Source organism: Sphaeramia orbicularis, chromosome 1, assembly GCF_902148855.1.
Source record: "Sphaeramia orbicularis chromosome 1, fSphaOr1.1, whole genome shotgun sequence".
Taxonomy (NCBI): Eukaryota; Metazoa; Chordata; class Actinopteri; order Kurtiformes; family Apogonidae; genus Sphaeramia; species Sphaeramia orbicularis.
The window spans coordinates 14508604-14525110 of NC_043957.1; the positions used below are offsets into that span (position 1 = coordinate 14508604).

At 42.7% G+C, this 16507-nt stretch overlaps 2 protein-coding genes across 8 annotated transcripts in view; both read right to left on the minus strand.

The window, feature by feature from the left end:
* LOC115432503 (echinoderm microtubule-associated protein-like 6) overlaps positions 1 to 2830 on the minus strand; it is a 41992-nt gene extending 39162 nt beyond the window's left edge. For 2 of the 5 annotated variants that reach the window (XM_030153700.1, XM_030153407.1), the window contains exons 1-2: positions 2419 to 2830; positions 1104 to 1418 (exon numbers count right to left, since the gene is read on the minus strand). In XM_030153700.1, the coding sequence (XP_030009560.1) occupies positions 1104 to 1300 (197 nt within the window). In that variant the 5' untranslated portion in view covers positions 1301 to 1418; positions 2419 to 2830. The remainder of the gene's footprint in view (positions 1 to 1103; positions 1419 to 2418) is intronic. The other 3 variants (XM_030153619.1, XM_030153546.1, XM_030153484.1) reach the window with 2 other exon arrangements.
* Positions 2831 to 5328: 2498 nt separating this feature from the next.
* Positions 5329 to 16507, minus strand: part of LOC115412546 (spectrin beta chain, non-erythrocytic 1-like) — a 33464-nt gene continuing 22285 nt past the window's right edge. For 2 of the 3 annotated variants that reach the window (XM_030125230.1, XM_030125302.1), the window contains 21 exons: positions 15631 to 16387; positions 14981 to 15183; positions 14773 to 14863; positions 14379 to 14525; positions 14041 to 14304; positions 13259 to 13483; positions 12982 to 13071; positions 12494 to 12772; positions 12280 to 12410; positions 11992 to 12196; positions 11312 to 11686; positions 10920 to 11161; positions 10308 to 10449; positions 9873 to 9957; positions 9279 to 9475; positions 9052 to 9152; positions 8470 to 8518; positions 7610 to 7827; positions 7236 to 7409; positions 7069 to 7111; positions 5329 to 6801 (listed from right to left, as the gene is read on the minus strand). In XM_030125230.1, coding sequence (XP_029981090.1) covers positions 6595 to 6801; positions 7069 to 7111; positions 7236 to 7409; positions 7610 to 7827; positions 8470 to 8518; positions 9052 to 9152; positions 9279 to 9475; positions 9873 to 9957; positions 10308 to 10449; positions 10920 to 11161; positions 11312 to 11686; positions 11992 to 12196; positions 12280 to 12410; positions 12494 to 12772; positions 12982 to 13071; positions 13259 to 13483; positions 14041 to 14304; positions 14379 to 14525; positions 14773 to 14863; positions 14981 to 15183; positions 15631 to 16387 — 4225 coding nt within the window. In that variant the 3' untranslated portion in view covers positions 5329 to 6594. Of the gene's footprint in view, positions 6802 to 7068; positions 7112 to 7235; positions 7410 to 7609; positions 7828 to 8469; positions 8519 to 9051; positions 9153 to 9278; positions 9476 to 9872; positions 9958 to 10307; positions 10450 to 10918; positions 11162 to 11311; positions 11687 to 11991; positions 12197 to 12279; positions 12411 to 12493; positions 12773 to 12981; positions 13072 to 13258; positions 13484 to 14040; positions 14305 to 14378; positions 14526 to 14772; positions 14864 to 14980; positions 15184 to 15630; positions 16388 to 16507 lie in introns of all 3 variants that reach the window. The other variant, XM_030125148.1, reaches the window with a different exon arrangement.

Consider the following 16507-nt stretch of genomic DNA (forward strand, 5'->3'; position numbering starts at 1 on the left):
TAGTCTCCATGTTACCAGGTAGAGTGGGGACGAGAAGCCGACTCTAAATAACAAGTGACGGAAAGTGACGGACCGTGAAGTGCCATATGCTGTCACCAGCTACAATTGCTTGAGCAAAATAAATCAATTTCATATAAATCCAACATTGACAAAGATGAAAACAAAGGGAATTTTATCCATAATTTTTGTACATTTTAGTTAGTTTTGTAAGTACACAATACAGTTTCAGTTAGTTATCATTATAGTTTTACTTTATTTCAGTTAACAAAAATGTTTTTTCAATTCTAGTTTTCATCATTTCGTTAGTTTTTGTTAACGATAATAACCTTGCTTGTTAGTACTTGTCAGTTTTTGTATTTGTCTGTATATTGTAAATTGTAAACTGTAAATTTTGCCATGCACTGATAAGTCAGGCCACTGGGGGCAGTAGTGCACCTGATGAGTCAGGCCGAGGGTTTTCAAGTGTGTGCATGTTATGTTTGTATTTGTCAGTACTTGTTAGTACTTGTCAGTTTTTGTATTTGTTAATACCTGTCAGTTTTGTACTTGTCAGTATTTGTCAGTACTTGTTAGTACTTGTTAGTTTTTGTATTTGTCAGTACTTGTTAGTACCTGTCAGTTTTGTACTTGGCAGCATTTGTCAGTAATTGTTAGTACTTGTCAGTTTTGGTACTTGTCAATACTTGTTAGTACCTGCCAGTTTTTGTATTTGTCAGTATTTGTTAGTACCTGTCAGTTTTTGTACTTGTCAGTGCTTGCTGGTACTTGACTCAGGAGGTAGAGCAGGTCATCCGATAACCAAAAGGTTGGTGGTTCAAATCCTGCTCTGTCCTAGTCATGTGCCATTGTGTCTTTGGGCAAGACACTTCACCCTCCTTGCCCCCAGTGCTGCCACTCACACTGGTGTATGAATGTTTGGTGGTGATCAGAGGGGCTTGTCAGTTTTTGTATGTGTTGAATAGCGTTGTCATTTCCCTGGCGATCGTATGATCCTATTCAACTGTGTGTTATGGGATGAGTCTTTATCATAATAATTGTTGATATCAACTCGTGCGGTGACGTGTTTTTCACATGTCAATTCCATAAACCGACAGGTGCCTCACCTGATGATGTCATCGTTGTGTCCCAGGTAGAACTTTTGGGTGTGTTCTCGGGTGTTGTAGACCACGCCCACTCCAGCCACGAAGTAGACCAGTTCCTTGCCGGCTGTGTAGAACAGGTTGTTCCTGCACTGATGTCCTCGGTACCCATGAATCCACTCCAATCTCAGCTGGCACCGTGGGGCTGTTTTATCCGACATGTCCTGAATGCACCACAAACCCTTCAAAGGCCAAGGTTGAGATGGAACCTGTAGTCCACGGTCCTCGTCCTTTCAGCAGGTCCAGGTCCACGTCCGGGTCCCATTAGGCCTCAGGCTCCTGAAAACACATCAGGATCTTATCACGTCTCATTCAGTGGTTGGTTTCTGTTTGTTTCTTTCTTTTATAGTATATTTTTGTTCCGTTTGCTGTTGTTTAAACCTATATTTACTTTGTTTTGTTTGTCTAGTTTTGAAATTTTACAAAAAAAATAAAATTTTGCAGTTTTATTATCATCATAAAGTTCACTCCATCTGTTTGTCCAAAAACAGCTTCACGTAGACCAGTTACAAATAGATTTAAACATCAGCTAAAATAATTCATTATATATGTGTATTCAGAAGATTCATGGCACCATACATCTTAAAACTAAATGTTGAATCTTTAAGCATCAGTCAGACCTGAAGAGCCTCAATGAATAAATAATTAATACTATTGGATGTTTAATGAAATGAGTTAATGTTCATACATAATTACTTTGAAAATATCTGATATAAATTAATGTTATCGCACATATTAAAACCATTTAAATAATTAAAAAAAAAAAAAATCAGCCTTTTACAACATATTCTGTCTAACAATCTGCATGATATTCAAAGGTATATATTCAAACTGTGGTTTACATAAAAAATAGTTTAGCTCAGTAGTTTTATTGTAGTACTTCTAATCTGAGGTACTTTTTGTGCAGTTTAATTAATCTCTTTTACTGCATTTGATTCTTTGTTCCTAGAACTGAGAAAAACACATGAATGATGATGGAATATTGTGCATTAAGATACTCAACAGTACATGTTCAGTAATTAAATATTAGTGATTATCATCCAGGAATACACATTAATACTGGTTATCATTAGGTTAATAACAGATATTTTTCAAAACATTTCAACACACAGGTCATTATTTAAGATTTTATTACTACTACTACTGCTACTGCTACTACTGTTATTATTGTTATTGTTATTATTATTATTATTATTATTATTATTTTAAATACAGGTTATTGTAGATGTGTACTCCGCACTGTGGAGTAGTATTGTGCAGTATTCAGGTGTATTTGTACCCGGTAGTTGTGGTACTTTAACACATGTTCTGGATCAGCGAGTTCGGTTCGGTTCGGTTCTTAATCTAGCAGAGACGTTTAAACGTGAAGGTCAAACATTTTCTGAAATAAAAATTCGATAATTATATTAAACCAACTGTCGGTTCTTCATCTCGGTGTGAATTAAAGCCTGGAATCGGTGAAAATCCGCCGCCGTCTGTCGCCGTTGATCCGCCTCGGTCCGCGTCCAAACCGGATCCAAAGCAGCTCTTCGGACCGGACCGGACTGTCCACTGTAGGCCGGGGGTGGGGTGGGGTGAGCCCGGCAAAGACGAGCAGCAAAAACCCGGTTCAGCAGCAGCCCGGAAAAACGGAGGGACGAACCGAAAGGGTCAGGATTTAACGGGATTTAACGGGAATCACCGAGCGGAGCGACGCGTCAATTCGGAAAGAATGACTATCACCGTTTCCGGTCATTACTGTCAAAATAAAACACGCCCTTCAAAATAATTTAAGAAAAAATCTTTCAAAATAAAACAAGAAGCCCCAAAAAAAGGAAGAACTGAAAATACTTGACAAATAATGAAAGCACTAAAGAGCGAAAAATACGACAAAGAACCAAAATAATCGAAATGAGCCTAAACGTCCACATCTAAAGAAAAATAATGGCACAGTACTCAGGTACACATGGTATAATATATACACTCAACAAAAATATAAACGCACCACTTTTGTTTTTGCTCCCATTTGTCATGAGCTGAACTCAAAGATCTAAAACTTTTTCTATGTACACAAAAGGCCTATTTCTCTCAAATATTGTTCATAAATTTGTCTAAATCTGTGTTAGTGAGCACTTCTCCTTTGTCCTTTGCTGAGATAATCCATCCACCTCACAGGTGTGGCATTTCAAGATGCTGATTAGACAGCAGGATTATTGCACAGGTGTGACTTAGACTGGCCACAATAAAAGGCCACTCTAAAATGTGCAGTTTTACTGTATTGGGTGGTCCAGGGGGGTCAGAAAACCAGTCAGTATTTGGTGTGACCACCATTTTCCTCGCACAGTCTTCTTCATGAATTCTCTGAAACAGCTTTGGAGATGGTTTATGGTAGAGAAATGAACATTCAATTCACAGGCAAAAGCTCTGGTGGAGATTCCTGAAGTCAGCATGCCAATTGCATATTCCTCAAAACTTGTGACATCTGTGGTATTGTGCTGTGTGATAAAACTGCACATTTTGGAGTGGCCTTTTATTGTGGCCAGCCGAAGGCACACCTGTGCAAAAATCATGCTGTCTAATCAGCATCTTGATATGCCACACCTGTGAGGTGGATGGATTATCTCAGCAAAGAAGAAGTGTTCACTAACACAAATTTAGACAGATTTGTGAACAATATTTGAGAGAAATAAACCTTGTGTGTACACAGAAAAAGTTTTAGATCTTTGAGTTCAGCTCATGACAAATGGGAGCAAAAACAAAAGTGGTGCGTTTATATTTTTGTTGAGTGTAAATATAAAGGAATATATGACATTCAGTCACATGGTCACACATGATGAAATGTATTTCTTTTGGAGAACGTCATAACTCCTCAGATAGTCTGGGAAATGATGGAGAATTCCTAAAATTAACATCCTTTTAATTAATAAAACGTTCTTCCATGACTTTAAGTTAACGTTCCAGTAACATTATGTGTGAAATTTATGTATTTTTATTTAGTGCTGTATTTTTCAAACAATGCGAAAAGTAATTTATCGTGAATTAATAATAATAAAACTATTTGAAAGGTAATTTGTTGTTACTTAAATCAATTAAAATCTTGTTAAAAACATTCTATTTTATTTTGAAGGCCTCTGCTCTAACTTTCGGCCTACAGCGCATTGATCACTGCATGCTTCACCGCCTCTGTGCAGGTGCGCATTCATCCAGTGCGGTTTCACGAATGTCAGCCGCAGTGCATGATGGGAGCTGTAGTGTAAGGGCTAGAAACTAGGTGTAAGAAGTAACCATGAACCAGCAAATCTAACTCTTGTAGATCTTACTCAGTTTGTGCTTGTGTTAGAGATAATATTGATCCCTTCATGACTGACAGAAGAATGTGAAACTGTCAAAACTCATCATTTAGGGGAAATTTAAGTGTATTTTACAGAACTGAACTATTGAATGTAAATTCGGTTCAAATGCTGGTTGGCTGTAGTTTCACAGATAGTTGTGGGTCCACATGTGAAATAGAGTGAATTACTGATAGAATGGGTTTTACTCCAAAGGACTGTTTGTGTCAGAGCTACCACATCTACTTCAAAACACTGGCTGTACAATACTTTTACTTTCCAGGTTATTTATAGTGGAACATTCATAAATCTGTACGATAAATGCACATAAACCAATAGTGGAATAACACTTTAAACCAAGTGGCCTCTGTGAGTGTGTGTGTGTGTGTATGTCTGGGGATTCACATAAAATCTGGAAAGAGCTGACTTCTGCAGTTCGGCATACTTATGTAGTTTTGGTTAAGGAAGACAATAGCAAAAACGGCAAGTTGATAGGACCAATAATTTGGGATATATTAGTAATTTGGAATGCAATAGCCTTACAATCATGGTGCTATGGCCTAAATACTTTGGCGGTGACTGCTGAACAAATGCGGTACAGCATGAACAAACACAGAAGAGCATAAAAACTACCACATCTAGAATCTGTGGATGTCCACTGGTCAATGCGCTAGTTTACATTGAGAACACTAGATAATAAACACTTTGGTCATTTGTTTTACATTCATTTTATTATAGTATATAAGATTAACACGTTCAGTCTGAGGCAGATCATCTATCATAAACGGTAGATCAGTGTTGAAAGATAAACATGACCACATTTTTTGCTGCATTGTCGAATTTTTGACATTTATCTGTATTTGAAACAAAGACAAAGACAGTAAAGTTTAAAAGCGTTTAATGACGTTGCACATATTGGACAGAGCTTTAGAGACTACAGGTGCAGGTTCATACATGAGAAAAGCCTTAATGTTCTAGTTTGGTTTAAATATTGGCCTCCTTCGTTCCTGTGGATGTTCACCGATTGTGCATAAGATGAGTTTCACTTCCATACGTGTTCAGTACAATAGATATACAGTGACAGAGAGCGACACGAGTATCAAAGAGCAGCGGTGCAGAGCCGACAACGAGCAAGCAACCTCCATTTACAGGCCATCGAACCATCAAACCATCGAACTGTTAAACCATCAAACTGTCAAACAGCGATGCCTTAGATTCTACACTGATCTGTTCCATCTGCATCAGAACCTTCATCAGAACCAAACAGGATAAAAAACCAAGAGAGCATTTTTACTCTGAGGTGAGCTTTTTTTCAGGCGATGCATGCAAAGTGGACGTTTCTACATCACACAGCTCCTGAAAGCTGATTGGCTGTGTGCGCGGAGTGAAAGTAGTCGATAAGATGCACTATTGGTCCAATTTCTCAGCGGCAGAAGAAGAATGTCTCATCAGACACCCTCAAAAAACTGAGGAAACCTTCAACAACTCGCTCAAAAAGAACTGTAAAAAAATAAGGATAAAAAAAATAACAAAAATAAATGTGTGTGGACAATTGACCAATCACACAGAGGAATCCAAACCAAACAAGAAAATGAACAGAAAAATGAGGCGATGCCGCACCGTGGCGAGACGCGATCAACCACCGACCTCAGGACCAGCTCTGATTGGTCCACATTGTCCAGCATTTATTTATTCACTTCAAACCCACTTTCACTCTTTATCTGTGACATTCGATGTTTTCATTATAAAGAAAACATTCATATTTTTAACGGGTTCTTCAATGTTTGAGGTTTGTGTGAAATCTGCTTCTCATCAGCGGTTGACATTTCAGAGGTCAGCAGCTGCTCGACTCGGCCGCTTTAACTTAACAAAGGTTTTCCAGAGCCAGGTGAGACCAGGTCCACCTTCAGATCCTGGTCAGTCCCAGTTTTACTGTCAAACCCTGAACTCATTATCCAGGGTTCGTTCATATTTTTCTCTGGATCAATCCATTGTCAAGTTAAATCCGGACGCACACTCTGAGCTTCCAGTTCTTTCCATTTTAGCTGAGATGCATAAGGACACATTAAATGCAGTGTAAATGACATCAGAGATGTGGTCAGAGCATGCGCCCTGATTGGGCGGTGTCGCCGCGGCACAGACGCCGTTTACTGCTTCTTCTTGAACAGGCTGAAGCGTTTCTCCTTCTCTTTCTCCTTCTCCCTCTTCCCAGGACTTGAGTCGGTGCCGAGCATCACTGAGGCCGGCAGTGTCTGAGCGCGCCCAGACACCGGGGTGCCAGGGTTACTGCCCTGGACGTCGGAGTGCTCTGAGGCGGAATTCAGGATGGCCTGGATCCATGTGCTCATCTCCTCCTACAGGGGGCGACAGATGCACCATCAGGTCCAACACATGTTCAGATTAAAACAAGGCTGCAACATTCCGCCACAGATGGAACTGTTCATAAACTGTCAACAGTATGAAGGAGTGAGCTTTCATTCATTCATTCATTCATTGTCTGAACTGAACCTGAATGACACCCTTCAGGCCTATCACCAGGTTTAGGTTGATGTTTCTATAAATTCTATTCATTCAGACATTTATTCTGACAAATTGATTTGATTGTACAAAGACAGACTTACTTCATCTTTGGCTTGAAACAGATACTCATTTCCATCAGAGACTCTGTAACACAAAGACAAACCGCTGTCATGACTCATCTGAGAAACACCTGTGTCCTGACATCAACATGATGGAGACTCCACCTCCATCCGGTCATAATTCAACTCCTCTCAGGTGTTATCCTCACCTGAGCTTGAAGACGTGCTTCTTCTTCTTGTACTCTGACGCCACATCACAGGTCACATCCTTCAGCCCGACTGGCAGTTCATTGTGGTACGGAACTCCCTGATTGGCTGCTTTGCTGTCCTTGTAGAAGCCCATTTCCTGGTTGTTGATGACGCAATAAACATTATGCCATGACCTGCCAATCAGAGAACAGATTACTATGATGATACTACACATATCTGTCCTAAATGTTTCTCCAACATTTAGGACAGATATAAACAATAAAATTAATTTTAAAAAATCTATTTCACAAACTGAAATAAAATCAACAATTCTTCCACATGAACTAGACATTGGACATTTTAATAAATCTACAACTAGGCTCATTGTCATCACCTATTGGACGCCTTCTTGTTATGCCCCTCCCACTCATGTTTGCGGTGCAGAAAGCCTTCAAGCTGCGATGTCTGTGATGAGTCCTGGGTCTTTGGCGGTAGCGTTGACGACTGGCTGGTTTTACTCTTCCTGCCAGAGGTTGGCGAGGGGGTGGGGCTTGGCTCTTTGGAGCTGCGCTCGGCCACACCGTTAACCAAAGGACCGCCTTCCCCGGCAGACTGGAGGGGGCGGGGCAAGGAGTTCAGACAGCAGTGAGACAGAGTGTGATTTTATGCTGATGATGGTGAGTTCTATTACTCTTATTTATTGTTTTTCCTCATGAATCTGATCTTTTTCTGTATTAACGTATTAACTGCTTATTCATGAAATAAGGTCCGCACAACCTGTGAGCTCACAGGTTGTGCAGACCTTATTTCATTTTTTCATCAAATTTTTTGGGATCCTGCAGACCTTTCATTTTCTGGATGTGCGTGTCAATCACCTCTTAACTGTTTATTCACCCATTAATTTACTTCCTTCACAGTTTTTAGGATTTTTTTTTTGGTGCATATTGTTCTTATTGTAGTATCGTCTGAAGCACTTTATTACCTTGTTTCTTTTTGATGAAGTCTGAATTACTGATATCCATATATATTTAAACTCATCATTTTTCAGTTATAATCTGATTTTGACCAATGATGCAATAAACAACAAAGAAAAATTAAACCAAGGCTCTAGCGTCAGTACATTGATGAAAATCATGAATGTAATTGAACCTTGACTGAAAAATGAAATAAATGTGTTTTATCTGAACATTTGTGGGTTAGAGACAGACCGGGCCCAATGTCAGAACCTGAACCAGGTGGATTGTGGGTACTGACCGGAGGAGAGTCCTGATCCGATGGGAGTCCGTTCTGAATAACAGCAGCACTGAGGAAACAAACACAGTAAAGAAACATCCAGCACCAAACATAACTGAAGAGAGTAGTTTCCATGTGGTTTTATGAGGTTCATCTAATTTTTACATATGGTGTGTATTGAGTAGGACAGGGTTATGTTATGTTCACTGTCAGGTGTAAAATGTCTGAAATATCTGTGAACTTTGACCAAAAGGAGTTTGATTCACTTTGACAAAACAACATTTAACTATGGATCCATGAAATGTAGTGATTAAAACAACACACTTTCAGTTCAAGTCAGTATCATGACATATGCGGCCTGATATTTACATAAACCTGATGTGTCTCCATCTTATGAGGAACGTGGTGTATCTGATACTGTACAGTTGTAGGAGATATCTGGACATTAATTAATAAAAACTGATCAGTTAAAAACCCAACCCAGAGCATAATAATGTGACATTACTGTGATAATAATGCAATAATAGTGTGATAATAATTTAATGACAATGTGATAATGTGAGGCTTTCATTGATGAAGGTGGCTTGGTGGGTGTGGTCTCACCTCTGCAGCTGGGCGTCGTCCTGCTGAACAGGCTCTGGAGTTGGGGGCTTCCTCCTCCTCTCCTCCTCTTCCTGCTGCCTCCTCACCTCCAGCAGCTCCAACTGAAACACCATCATCATGAACATCATCACCATCATCATCACATCCAAACTGGAACTGATGTCCTTTTTTGTGTATTTGTGTCTTCATTTGTTTTTATGTTTTTGTGTTTGGTTGGTGTCGCTCACCGTTGTTAGCCTCTCCAGGGCAGAGAAGCGTTCCTCCCAGGTAGCGGCCGACTTCTCAAAGGCCTCGTGGCGTTTGATGAGCTTCTCCACCTCGTCCACGCTGTGACCCATCTCCCTGCTGGACAGATAGGGCTCCTGCCCCAGCAGCCACGCCTCGGCCACACCAGCGTCCCGGGAAAACTGGTGGACCTCCAGGACTGAGGAGACAGGGTTAACGGACCGGGTCAGGTAATCGGAATGAGACCAGATCAATGACTGACTGATTGATCAATCTGATACTTATCCTGTTAAACAGGATGCAAATGTGTCATGTGACTCAAACTGACTTTAGCTCTAATGGTGTCATTTGTGTTTTAGCGTCAACTGGCATTTCTGTCTGAAGATGTTGAGTCACTGCCTCATCAGTGACTCAACGTCTTCAGGCAATTTCTGATTGGACGACACTCCATTAAAGGACAGCGACAGCCTGAGGAGCCTCCGACGGCACTGACTCATCACTGCAGCATCCAGTCAGATTCCACATCACATTACATACAGAAGCAGCCTCAAGTGACCTCTGACCTGTGTGTGCGTGAGTTTATAGGTGTGTCTTACTAAGGCGGAGCCATTCCCATCGGTCCTCCCACTTGTCAATCATGTCTTTCCGTTTGTCGGTGAGCTGCAGGAGCTTCTCCTTAATCTGAGCAACAAACACAAACAGCAATCAGCACAAACACAAAATCTCATGGGATACGGAGTTTCATACATCTGACTTCAGTCCATGTGTCTTTGTAAAATCAACTCCAGATCCTGTTTATTGATTGTGAATATTTGGAGTTTGTTGATCTTAATATGACTTTAATGCTGTTTTTCATGTCTTTTATGAATAATTTAACATACACATTTCTGATTTCTTCAACATTCATTCAAGATGAAAAAAAAAACATTCTTTACACTTCAATATTGATCTGATATTGATGGTATTCATGTCTGATATGACACCAAACAATTATTTTTGCTGTTGTGCATTAGTTTGTCATCCATCCTCACCTCCTCTGATGCGTAGTGTTTTCTGGCCAACAGGGCTTTTCCGAGCTCAATGCAGGAGGTGAAGCTGCCATTGCGGGCATCAATCTCTGCCTTTATGCCCTGATGGTTGTTCATCAGAAGCTCCACTGATGACACGTCTCTGAACATACATCAGTTTACAGTCAGTCCAGGTCTTTAAATGCACCACAGCTTCATAACATCAGGCCTCCTTAAAGCTACATTCACCTGCTTGTGTTTAACGATGGAATAAACATATTATTATTCATCAGTTACTTAGTTCTTGTGGTTTCTTGTGTTTGTTTGTACTTTAAGATCTTGTAAATCAAAATTTGTATATTAGATCTATTAGTATTAGTATTAATATTATTAGTATCAGTATTATTATTATTATTATTATTGTTGTTGTTGTTGTTGTTGTTATTAATAATAATAATAATAATAATAATAATAATAATAATAATAATAATAATAATAACAGGAGAAAAATGACCTAAGGAAGTTTTACACAATGTCTGTTTTAAATACGTTGTACTTAGTGTGTACTATGTAGTAAAAGTACATTTATTACCATTTCACTGCAGTAACTGAACCTCTTTGACCTCTGTCTGACCTGGATTCTCTTGGGCCTCGATGAGCCGGATCACATCTTCCATCCATAGCATCAGGTCCCGAACCATACTGAAGAACCGGAACTTGTCCCCAGTGTCAAGGAGGCGGAGCCTGCGGCCGTCGCACGCTTCCAACAGAGTCCGCCATGCCTCCAGGACCTCACTCTCCCTGCGCTGGATATCGTCAGCTTTATCACCAGCGTATGCTGACTGAAGGCGCACAGCATCCTCCTGTAGCTGACGCACCTGGTCCAGGGTCAAAGGTCACAAGACATCACTACACATCACCACTGTCTGCAATTATAAAGACCAGGTAAACGGGACTTACCCAGGTCCATCGAAACCAGGTGAACTGAACTGACCTGGGTTCATCTAAACCAAGTGAATTGGACTGACCTGCATCCCAAGTGCCTGGATGTCGTGTTCGAAGGTTGTATGCATCCTCTGCAGAGTCTCCACCGTGTTCTGGTCTCGTCCAACCTCGTCTGGGAGTTTGTTCTGTTTGTCCACGATTCGCCCAAAGATCTCCTTGGCATCTTGGTAAAACTTGTGGAGCTCGAAGGAGGCTGCAAGGATCTGTGTCCGGGTGTCAATGAGCTCCAGCAGGTCGGCCCAGGCCTCATTCAGCCCGTCCTTCCATTCTGCCACTGTGGCAGCGTCACCGTGGCCTGCGTTGATGAGTTCGTCTGCCAGGCGGTTCACGGCATCGACACGCTCCTGACCAATATTCCCCGTGTCCCGGGCAAACTCCCGGAAACGCTCCTGCAACATCTGGACAACATGACAGCAGGTGAGGAAGAGAAAAGAAACCTGAGAGGTTCGAGGACAAACACGGACTCGTTTACATCCTGGATTTTCGCTGATACATGTAAATTTTAGAAAATCCTAAATCCTGCTTCAGTGAATGTTTAACAGAATCTGTGAGACTCAGGTGATGTTTTTTTCTTGGATTTAGCTAAACATTGTGTTGAACATTAAATAAACACTGAGGATTATTTTAAACTGAACTGAATCCAGGACATGGACAGGGAAACACTCTGAATTCTGGGTATTCTTCTGGAATGGCGTTGATATACCGTGACATGTTCATAGTCCTGTCCCAGTTCATGTGACCCGGCCACCACTTCCCTCTCTGCGATCCACTGCTCCAGGTCATCCACCTCACGGTTCAGCTGGAAGAGGCGGAGCCTCTCCTCCAGTTTGCCACGCCTCTCCTCTGACAGGTCCTTCAGACCGGCGTACAGTTTGTCCACCTGCGACTGACGCATGCTGATCCGCTCACTGACACATTAACACACAGACACACAGTCCAGTTAGTGGAAGACCTGGTCCAAGTTGGAAGTGGACCAGTTCTTGTTAAATACCTCTCTGGGTGTCCGTCAGACACCAGTCCTCTGCTGGTCTTCGACAGCTGATGAACCGTCTCAGCATAGTCCTCCACTGCCTGCTCCATGATCTGGTGTTTCTTCAACATGGTGACAGCGCTCTGCTCATCCTGAAACACAAGAAACCTGTTCATGTTCCTCTGTGCACACCATCATTTGTTGTAGCATTACCCCCTTCAATAGCCCCACCTACCTTGGCCTTCTCCTCCGACATCATGTACAGCTCCTGTTCACTCATCCAGGCCTCAGCCTCGGCAGCATCAAAGTAGTACTGCTGGGCCTTGTGCGCCTCCTCCAGGCGTCCATGACGACAAGCCGCCTCCTCCATCAGCTGCCTCCATAGCTGCTGGAGGTCGGCCAAACGCTGGTGGAGGGCACTGGCGCCAGACGAGTCATCTTTAAGGAGACTCTGACTGCGCTCTAGGATGTCATCAATACGAGGCTGATGGCCCTGGATCTCCTTCTGCAGAGTCTGAGGACGAGCCACAACAGCTTCAGTCTGTCAGCGTCACCTTCAGCATCACTATTCACTAAATTAAACTGGACAAAGCTAAAGTTTGAGACAAAATTGTGGTGCTGGCCTGAACCTGCCTTATACCAGTATGGGAGGTCATGTGACCTGGACACCGGTCTATTGTTGTGGTGCTGACAGAAGGTCTAACTCAGACTAAACCTTTTTACCTGGTTCTTCTTGATGAGCAGCTGGACCGTCTGTAGGTTGTGTCCGTGATCGGTAGATGTGGCCACAGCCATCCTTTCCTGACCCCAGAGCTGGACAACAAAACACCACAAACACCATAAAACACAACTTATCACACATAGAGCAATGACAACCAACCGTGACTAAATCCAACCAAAATAACACAAAATAAATTAAATAAATGATTCGCTATAAAACTGACTCAAACTAAAATGACAATTCTTCTACAGCAGAGTTTCTTTTTCTTGTGGTACATACGATCTCGTCTTCCACATCACGGTTGAACTGGTGAACTTCCCTTGATGCCACCAGGAAGTTTCGGCGCCGTCGCAGTGGCTCCAGCAGCTCCTGGAACTTGTTCTCCACCACCTGCCTGCGTCCATCCACCTCATCTGTGTCCTTCACCTCCTGACCCAGCGCCCTCACCTGGCTCTGCAGCTCCACCACCTCCCTCTGCCGCACCTCCACTTGGTTCTCCAGCATCTGCAGAACCAGCAGACCATTAAGTGTACAACCACAGCACTTGGACCTGGACTACAACCACTGACACTATCATACTGGTTCAATTAGGACAAACTCAAACACATTTCACCACTTTTCCCAGATTTTACAAGTTCCTGTCTGCTTATTAGAAATTATCACAGGAATGAGAAGAGATGAGGAATTTTATTAAAAACAAAATTTTTAACTGAGCCATGTTGGTTTTTTAAAAAGCTGACTCTTCAGAATGAAACTGATCACTTTTCACATGCAAATCTTATCTGCTGGGTTTCTGTAAATTGGCTTGAGAATCTGGTTTCGACCAACTCTATATGTAAAGTGTTATGAGATAACTTTTGTTATGATTTGGCGCTATATAAATAAAATTTGATTGACTGATCAATTGATTGATTAATTGATTGAATGTTTTCAGCAACTTCCAGGACATTAGGTGTAACATTTGGATTATTGTGTGAGTTGCTGGTGAACCCTAACTCTGTTGACTTCACTACCAGGTTTCTCCTACCATCCTGCTGGTTTTATGCAGGTGTTGTTTGTACCTGTTGTTTTTTGAGCAGGATGTTGACCGAGGTCAGGTCTTTGCCGTAATCGTCAGACTGTATCTGACCTTCCAAACCGGCCAGCCACTTGTCAAGGTCGGCACAGCTCTGTGTGAACAGCTCCGCCTTGTTGGCATCGAACAGACACTGAGCTTTGGTCTGCGTGGTTGACTCCAACTCCTCCCACATCGCGTGGAGTGCCGACAGCTTCTCCTTCACCACCGCCTCTGTCTCAGGCTTCTCCGACACCAGTAGCGTCCCATCCTAGATACACAAACACACCCTCAGTCACATTCCAGATCCAGATCATGGCGGCGTCTGGGTGAGACACTCCATACCTTCTGGATTTTGTCAAGCCACTCTTTGTTTGACTGAAGCTCAGCCATGAAGGCCTGGTGTTTGAGCCACTTGCTGTGCAGGTTTCTGGCCTCATCATACGTCATGTCTTGAGCTGTGAGCATCTTCTCATTGATCCACAGAGACAACTGTAAGATAAAAAAGAAAAGAAACAGATGAAAAACAGAAAACTGACAGAGAAAGTAACACTCAAAAATGTCACTGAATGAGCAAAAGTGACATGACACCTGACAACAGCATCCACACATACAGTCTCATAGACCTGGAGAACATTTCAGAGCCTGGACTTTGTCACTTTCACCACAGTGAGTTTTCACACCAGAGTCTGTTCTTCTACTAGAGGAAACTAGGTGTGGATGCCTGGGTGATACCAACCTCCTGACAGTCCTGGAGGAACTTCTGCAGGTCTCTGTTGTCCTTCAACCTCATCAGCAGTTCCACAGCAGCCTCTCTGTTCTTCTTATGTCTGATAAACAACGTTTGGTCAACACATTTCATATTCTCAGAGACCTCAGAGCAGATCCATGAAGATAAACTTCTCCTTTCACAGTGAGGAATGAAACGCTCTGTCTCAGCAACTGACCTGTTGTCAATGGATGCCACTCTCTCCTGGATACGTTCAGCATTGATGTTTCCATCGCTGGCCAGCCGCCTGCCAGCCTCCACCACACCATTGATCTTGTCCTCGTTGGCATCCATGGTGGTCATGAAGTCCTCCTGCTTCTTGATGGCAGCCTCAGCACCTTCCAGAGTGGTTGGCATCTCAGTGTGAGCAAGGACATACTCCTGCAGGACAAGGACACAGGTAGGAACAAAATACTGGAATATGTGAGAGGTAATAAGACAAAACAGTCCCAGTTTGCTTTACAGATGGATCCACAAGATACAGATCATTCACATCTAAAGCAAGAACATTAATATTTCATGGAAAGATTTGTTCTACAAAAAGTAGTTATTTCATGGAGATGGTTGTGAATAAAACATCATCTCTGGTGCATTGAAGCATCACCGATTAAAAATCTCAGAAAGTCACAGTGACAGGATCACCAGTTGAAATGGTCCAGATCAGAACAGTGGACATACACTTTAATTTTAACTCCACTTGTTGGTTCCTGCCATTGGAGAATCTTTACCATGACGTATCTGCTGCCTCAGTGTGTTTGGTGTTAGCAGACCTGGTTGTTGAGGAACATGTTTTACTTTTGTGGTTGTTGAAGAGGCTTTTGTGATTACCTGGTTATTGAGGAAGGCCTCAGCCTGCTTAGTATCTCTGAGGAACAGCTGGTAGGCATGGGACTGGGATAGAAGGTTCTGCCGGTTCTCCCACATCTTATGCAGTTCATTCCAGCCAGTGTCAAGCGCCTGCAGCCGCTGTCGGAGGAACATGTACTGAGCGTCAGTCTGACCCTGCGTCACCATCTCCCCCATGTCCCGCATCTTCTGGTAGTCCTCCTCATAGTTCTGGATCTCGTTCTTGATGCCTTCATGCTGAGCCATGAGCTTCTCTGCCTCAGCCAGTGTGTTGGGCATGTCCTCTGAGGCGATTGCTGTCTGGGTGCGAGACAGCCAGGACTGGAAGTCATCCAACTCTCGCAGAAATTGCTGTAGCTTCCGGGCCTCGCCCAGAGACTCCTCTCGGTTCTTCAATGTGTTCTTCATTTCCTCCCAAACGGCAGTGATCTCAGCAAGCCGGTCTGTGATGGCCTTGGCCTGGTCTGGGTGTTCCTCTGCCAGGCGCTGTGCCTCGCCGCGAAGATCACCCAGCTTGTCCTCAATGGCGGCCAGGTCACGCTCCATCCCAGTCAGTTTTCGCTGCAAGGCCATGACCCCAGTGAGGTCGTTACCCAGCTCCTGGGTGGACTCAATCACTTTGGTCTTTTCTTTGATCCAGGACTTTGTTTCATTACAGTCGAGGTGGTAGTTCTGCACACCAAGAGCCGAGTTAAGGGATTCCTTCTTCTGGTCCACCAGGTCACGGAACTGGCTCCACCTTGTGGCAGAGAAGGGGAACATCATTGTCTTAAAGCAGTGGTTCTTAACCTTGTTGGCGGTACTGAACCCCACCAGTTTCATATGCGCATTCACCGAACCCTTCTTTATTAAAAAATAC